Here is a 7960-nt window from a genome sequence, read left to right on the forward strand (position 1 = left end):
AATGAGCACATAAATTCAGAGCTAAAATAATTGATACAGCTTTTATTACAATTACTAAAATAGTTTCCAAAATTCTCCCTCATGTTTTATCACCAGTACAGCCCTATTTATCTGTGTGCTTACCTGAAATTGTAACAACTCTTATAAATTTCTTTATTACCATCACTAACACCAAGAGCTGGGGAGCTGGGATGTATATTTACAAAAAATAGTAAAGTCTTAAATCCTTCGGGAGGGTTACCCCGCATGTGGCAAGGAGTAGATAGCAACAAAGCAAGTCGCAGTGAGGTTGGTGGGTAGTAAGCTATGTGAGCGCTTTCTGCATGTCACAGGAGCAATTTTGAGATTCATTGATGATTTATGAAAATTTGAAATCACTGTGTCATGAACATTTGTGTTTACCTTTTTGGTTTATTTATTTTCATTCTCCCACGTGGCTCTGGAGCCTATTTTATTTATTCATCAAGCAGTTAAGACAATACACACTACTTTCCAAACTTTAGGTCATTTAATCCATATAGCAACCTTATGACATAATTATTGTCAGGGTGGAGAAAATGAGACACTGAATGGGACACAGAAACTTCCTCAAGTCAAACAGCTAGCAGGTGGCAGACTTATATTTAGGTTAGCTAGCTTTGGGGTGACCTTTTTTAACAGCTTTTCTGACATATAATTCACATACCATGTCCATTTAAAGTGTACCATTCAGTGGGTTGTGGTATATTACGTTGTTAATTGTTTAAAGTTGTAGTAACATACATATAACAAAATTTACCATCTTAACTGTTTAAGTGTTCAATTCAGTGGCATTAATTACATTCACAGTATTGTGCAACCTCACTACTATATTTTCAAAACTTTTTTCATCACCCCATACAGAAACTCCATACCCGTTAAACAATTACTCTATATTCTGCCTTCTTCTTATCCCTTGGTAACCTCTAATCTACTTTTTGTCATTAGGTGGAATAACACAGTATTTTTCGTTTTGTGTCTGGCTTATTTCACTTAGCATAATGTTTTCAGGGTTTATCCATGTTATAGCCTATACAAGAGTTTTATTCCTGTTTATGGTGGAATAATGTGTTATATGTATGTGCCACATTTTGATTATCCATTCATCTGTTGATGGACACTTGGGTTGGTTCCACGTTTTGGCTGTTGAGAATAATGCTAGTGAACACTGACGTACTCGTATCTATGCAAGTCCCTGCTTTCGGTTCCTGTGGGTGTATACCTAAGAGTAGAATTGCTGGATCATACTGTAGTTTTATGTTTATTTGTTTGAGAAACATTGGTTTACTTTTGAAAAGTTGAAAGCATTAATATGTATATACGAATAGGGTGAAAACTATTAACAGCTTCTGTTTATAGCTTTTACTGTTCCCCAAATCAATTGTATATTTCAGCTATTTTAATAAACAGTAGAAAATTATCACTATTTTATTCTTTTTACCTTATATTCTCAGTAACTGGCATATGTGACCTATGTTTTTCTCCATTTGATAGTAAAGTCTTAGTTGTTATACTCAAGAACAGTAGAAACATGTGAGCCACATGTATAATTTAAATTTTTCTAGTAGCATTAAAAAGGTCAAAAGAAATAGGTGAAGTTATTCTGATACAATATTTTATTTAACTGAATAAATCCAAAATACTACATTTTAACATGTAAACAATATTAAAAATAAATGATATTTTGCTTTTCTTCTTTGTCGGTATTATCTTTGAAATCTATTGAATACTTTCCACTTAGAGCACATCTCAGTTTGGACTACCCACATTTCAAATGCTCTGTAGCCATATGTGGCTAGTGGCCTTGGAGAGTACAGCTCTGAATCACAAACTAATTCATACAGAAGTGAAAAAAGTAGCTTAAAACTGAACAGGAAAGTATAATTTATTATGAAATGTTACGTTATTGTAAGCAAAGCCAGTCTTCCCAATTTATGTTAACTCTTCGTTCCTGACTTATGTTTAACTCTTCCTTCTCTATACCAAAATAAAGCTAATTCGGTACCTTTTTAAAACTTCTTGGCTCTTCTTTGCATTTATTCTTCATAATGACTGGTTACTTTTCTTTTAAAACAATCTATTATAAATTTTCATTGGAATTGTGTTAAATTTACATTTTAATTGCAGAGTGTCTGGCATTCTTAAAATATTACCTTCCTGTTTAAACTATGGTATGTCTTCCCACTTATTCAAGCCTTCTGATACTCTACCTTAGTAAGGTTTTGTAGTTTTCTTCAAAACTATGTACTTTTATGCTGTTGTGCATGAAAATTTTTCATTACATTTTCTAACTGCTTACTTTTGTAAACTATTGATTTTTGTATATATATTTTATAATCAGCCACCTACCAAACCCTTATTCAGAGCCACATTGGCTCTAATAGTTCTTAAGTGTGTGCTGATCTACTTTTTAATCTGTTCATAGTCAAAACACACATGCATGAGTGCACACGTGCACACAGACTCACTTTATAGTTATTTCTGTGACAGATGTACTGCACAAGCAAGGTCCATTACTTTATAATTTTTATGATTTGCATTTCTTCATTTTCTCCGTCTCCAGTGATAGAGACCAATTCACATGGCTTAACAGGCATGATGACTAAAACATTTCTGTTCCAGGACTGTTACCTTAGCATCTTAACAATGCAGAGGCTGTTTAAACGGATACGATTCAAGACAAAGAAGTAGTGCTGTGCAGAGAAGGTAGAAACGGAGAGCAAAGATGTATAAAATTGAGTCCTGATCTATAGTTCAAAGCATACTGTTTTGAACTATAGGTCTGTCTTTCTGGTGATGTTTGAGATCTTCATTATTTGTTTCAATCCACAAATATACCTTTCCCTCTCGTGCACAAGGGAAATAAATCAAAGGAATAATAAAGAAAAAGTAATTTTATCCAGTAGAGGGAGTGCTTGCTACATACGAATAGACTCAATTATATTAGAACTTCATTATTTCCAAAAATGGGACTAATTTTTTAATTCATAAATTTTGAAATATTCTTGTTAAACCATATCTTATCTTCATTTGAACATAATATGCATCATATTTTTATGAAAGAGCACAAGAATAATCTTAGCAGAAGGAGAGGGAGTCCATAAGGATGCTTAGTTTATAGTTTCACTTTATCCTCTAAAAGAAATGAGATTATTTCAGTTTTTAAATATATGTCAGTTTCCTGAGCTGTGAAAGAATGTGGGGGAGGGACTAATTGAAGCAAGGTGAGAGAAGTAAGATTCCTGTAGGAATATATCCGGATTAGAGCCTAGAGCTCAAATAGAGCTAATTTATTTCAATTTTAAATCCAGAGAAATACAAATAAGTAGAAAATAAAGTAGACCATAATCTTTCCACTCAGAATTCTGTGTTAAAATATTTTTAAAATACAAGTAATGCCCATATAAATTAGGGAATTTCAAACTGTTCTTAACAACATTAAGTGAAAAATAAAATCCCCCTCTTCTGTTCTTTGTGTGCTGGTCTAGAAGACTTAATTTTAGAGCTCTTAGAATGTTAAAACTGTTAAAGGGAGAATGATATATTGTCACAAAGGAAGATTTATAGCAAATCTCATACCTGCTATGAGTATTAATTTGTTGAATAATAAGTACTGTTGTAAAATCTGAAATAATTTACAGTTCACTCATCTGATTTTCCTTCTCTGCTTATTGTCTGTTGCCTCCGACGATAGAAGAAATACAGCTAATGATAACTAACTATGACTCCAGCTATAGAAAATACGGAGAGCAGTTCTGATTTTCCCCAACTATAGGACACCTTACTCTCTAATGTCCGTCAGGGTCTTTGCTTTATCACCTTAGAAACAATAAAGCAACTCTCCTCGCTGACAACTGCAGAAATCATTAACACATTGTTTATTCATTGATTTGTTTTAACCTTTCTACCTCAGAAGACAGGATTCAGGCTGGGTTAATTTTTCTTTCCAAAAAGAATGATACTTCCAAGATAAAAAAGAAATATTTAGACAAACTATTTTGGGATTTATTATTAGAATCTGATTTGCAATTCTAAGATTTTATAAAACATACTTGGAATATAAGTAACCATCTTATCATTTTTCAGTTTATTTAACATATTTAGTGTCTGCTATGATCTGCAAAGATGTCTAAGACATTGCAAAGAATATTAGAAAATATATAAAATACTGCCCTGTCATGTAATTTATAACTTAGCTGGGAAGACAATACTACTGCATGTTAAACAACTAGAAAATGATACAAATGATAGCATTAATATTTAATAAATCCTTACTATATGCCAGGTACTGTTCTGAGCAATTCATATGCATTATCTCACTTAGTTCTCAAAACTGACTCTGAGCTTATTTCATTGTTAATATCCCTACTAAGTCATTTGACCAATGTCACACAAAGCCAGGATTTAAATCCAGGTGTTTCTAACTAGACAGCTTACATTTTTTATCACTCTGTTTCAGGTGTTACAACATTTTGAACGACATTTTTAAGTTTTACCCGGGAGTACTAAATTGATGACTAGATTGAGATTATATACTTTTGACTTCAGGATTTTTACTCTAAACGGTACTCCATATTTTGATATTGTTTTTACAAGCAAGAGCTATTTCTACCTAAAATCATTCCTTTAGCTTTTTGCTTAGCTTATTAAATTAACACACAGACTGATACATAGTATGGATCCATGTGATTTGGATAACTAATTTCTCCAAGTTTCTGCATGTGAACTTGATAAGGGGCATATCAGGACTACAGAATGGGTTTACTTTTGGCCTTATTGTCAAATTATTTCCAAATGGATTTTGGTCATGTTAGTTTATATGTTTTATATCTGATGAATATGCATTGTAATTTTCTTAAATTTAAAAAAGAAAAAACCACATCTGACCAAATAAATTTTAGGAAATTAGGAGTTTATCTAAAAAACACTGAGACTTCGACCAGCAAAAAAGCAAAATTAGTAGGGAACTGAAAGTAACAAGTTTTCTGTTCCGTCCATTCTACCCTGTACAGCTCAATAGGTAGTAAATAGGGTAATTAGATAAAACAGTAAATGTTGCTCTTCCCAGTAAAATGCACTGATGATGTGATACATAGGAAGTCCCGCACTCAGTTATGAATGTCTTAGTCAGGCATGCAGTGGAATTGTCTTCCCAGCTAAGTTATAAATTGCCTGATAGGGCAGTCTTTTATGTTTTTCCTTATATTCCTTCCACTACCTTACGTAGCTTGATGGCATTTACAAACTGTAGGTAGAGAAGATAGAGTCTTAGGAGGTGTTCCACCTAAATGATACAGCTTCTCTGTCTACAAAGAGAGGAGGACGCTGTGTTATAATGGAAAGACCATAGGCTTGAGAGGTAGAACCGTGTTTAAATCGTAACCCGCCGCTCAGCAGAGAGAACCACTGACACTAGCGGGGTGAGACTTCCTGGAGGAGGTGACTCTTTCTAGCCTTTGAAGGCTACAGACTGAGGATGGGCATTTCATGCAGAAAGTCTGGATGGCAGGCTGCATTCTCTCAGCTGGCAGGTCTCCTTTTTCCTGTGTTCTGCCATTTGTCTCCCAGCTCCATTTATTTCTATAACACCTTCCTTCTCCCCCTTTTCTAAACAGCTCTTCCCCTGACTATTTTGACATGTCCTTGCACCATCCATCCCTTCTCTAGGGTTGCTCGGGAGCACTGACAATGGAACCTCAGAATAGAAGGGCAGGGGGTGAAAATGCTAACAGCAAACTGCTAAGTTGAGGAAAAGTTCTGGAAATGCTTGATGGAGATGGTTCACAATGACGTGAATCTACTAACTGCCACTGAACTATATGCTTAAAAACGGTTAAAATGGTAAATTTTATGTTACGTGTATTTTACAACAATAAAAAGAAACCAAATTAAGGAAGAAGGAAAAAAGATTGTGCAGAAGAACCTTGTCCTATGACAGAACCCACGAGGCTGATTTTTTAGTGGGAATCTTGGTGCAGAACAGCTTCCTTTTTCCCGGTAAAGTTCACCCGAGGACGTTTACATCAATAAAGAAAGTGATAAAATACAACCATGGATTCATTCCCCAATCCACTGGTCTACTTAAATACTCTTTTCTCAACAATCCTGGGAAAATCAAAAAGAAACTCTTCCACCTTCTTATTTGTGAAGAAAGAAAATAAAATTAGGAGCATTATATATTGGACTCTGGTACTGAATCGAATTAAAGAAAATGCCGTGTTATTGGGTATTATGTTGCCTTGGCTAGTTGGTTTATGTATTAATATCTTTTAAAAAGCCTTATATTCTATGGTAGTTGATTTTCAAACCTCTTAGCATCCAAAGTTTTTTTTTTTGTTTTGTTTTTTTCCCCAAACTAAATTTTGTGCAGAATCTTCAGTATACAAAACAGACAATTCAGAAAGCCTAGCTGGGCCGGTAGATTAGTAGTGGGAGACCTGAGAGCCCCCCCACTTGGCCTTTCCTCAAGTCCAAGTTGCCCTGGAGGCTACTGGAAAGTCTAAACAGGTCACAAGCCGCTGCTCTATGACCATATGTAGAATTTATGGTATCTTCAATAGGTTTATGGTCATTTCTGGGCTCTTAGCAGTATGACTCCCATTATGTCATTTCTATAAGAAAATCAGGTTTAATATATTTCAACTTACAGCGCCTTTTCTAAGATTGTAACCTGATGTAAAAGAGAGGTGTGCCTGTATAGGTTGTTAAGATCATATGATAGGTAAAAACCCTTCCATTTTCCTAAAAGTATATTACCGTGTTTCCCCGAAAATAAGACTGGGTCTTAAATTAATTTTTGCTCCAAAAGACGCATTAGAGCTTATGTTCAGGGGATGTCCTCCTGAAAAATCATGCTAGGGCTTATTTTCCAGTTAGATCTTATTTTCGGGGAAACACGGTATTTGAAATATATTTTCACATAGTATGTCTACAGTGATTTAAAGTCTTTTCTACTTTATTCGTGAATTTCAGGTTTTAGAAACTATTTGCCTTTTTAAAAACTTGCTGTTTATCTAACATTCAATTTCAAATTGATTGTCTTTAAATGAAGGCTTTATTGAAAAGGCTTGAATCTGTGAAACCAACAGTTGGTATGAAACGCTCAGAACAACTGATGGACTATCATCGCAACATGAGTTATCTCAGCTCAGCACCGTCCTCCTCGGTACGAGTGAGGTCGACTCTTGGCCAGTATGGCTCATTAAGTAAGCATATTCAAAATTATTTTGTACTTGTTTGCATCTTTCATCCTTTTCTTAAAATACAGCTTATGTGCTTATGTAGAGTTAAAACACTTCTGAAATGAGTTTTACTATTTTCATTTTTCATTGGTATGCTTTGTTTTCTCTGTTAATTCACTTAATTTCAAGTTTCATTTACAGCAGGTAATGGCACCATAGGAAGGAAAACGAGATAAAACAATTGAAAATATCAGTAGTTTTCTTAGATAATGAGACACTTAATTTCAATATGTTTCCTAAAAGAAGAAATGAATAGGTATACTGTTTAAAAATTACTGAAACATTCCCCCTAGCCAGTTAAGAATTATTGGTAATATCTTCAGCCCTCGTATGTGCTTTGTTTTCCTCACTGAGTAACTAAAACAGAAATTCGCAATCTGTAGTCATCAGATGTAATCCTTCTTAATGCCTGATCTGTGACCAGTCCCACATCGACCAGAGAATGTAGGCACAGTGGCCACATAGTGCTAGGACATGCCACACACATTTTCCCTTTACATAAGTCTGTGCCGTTCCTTCATGTGTGCATGCTAAGCTAGAAAAAATAGAAGCCAATACTAAAAGAAAGTTGGAACCACTTATAATGTCACAACTTCCAGTGCTCAGTGAGTCTTAAAACAATCAAATGACTAGTAATTCCATTCACTCATTTGTTCTAGAAGAATCACTTCCTCAGTGTAGTGACTAAGGGTCTTGTTCCA

At 34.5% G+C, this 7960-nt stretch overlaps 1 protein-coding gene across 3 annotated transcripts in view; it reads left to right on the forward strand.

Annotated features, from left to right (window-relative positions):
- The window catches only part of CFAP97 (cilia and flagella associated protein 97), a 31807-nt gene that overhangs the window by 16861 nt on the left and 6986 nt on the right, over positions 1–7960 (forward strand). For all 3 annotated transcript variants that reach the window (XM_019736073.2, XM_019736076.2, XM_019736074.2), the window contains one exon: positions 7070–7223. In XM_019736073.2, coding sequence (XP_019591632.2) covers positions 7070–7223 — 154 coding nt within the window. The remainder of the gene's footprint in view (positions 1–7069; positions 7224–7960) is intronic.

Source organism: Rhinolophus sinicus, linkage group LG04, assembly GCF_036562045.2.
Source record: "Rhinolophus sinicus isolate RSC01 linkage group LG04, ASM3656204v1, whole genome shotgun sequence".
Classification (NCBI taxonomy): Eukaryota; Metazoa; Chordata; class Mammalia; order Chiroptera; family Rhinolophidae; genus Rhinolophus; species Rhinolophus sinicus.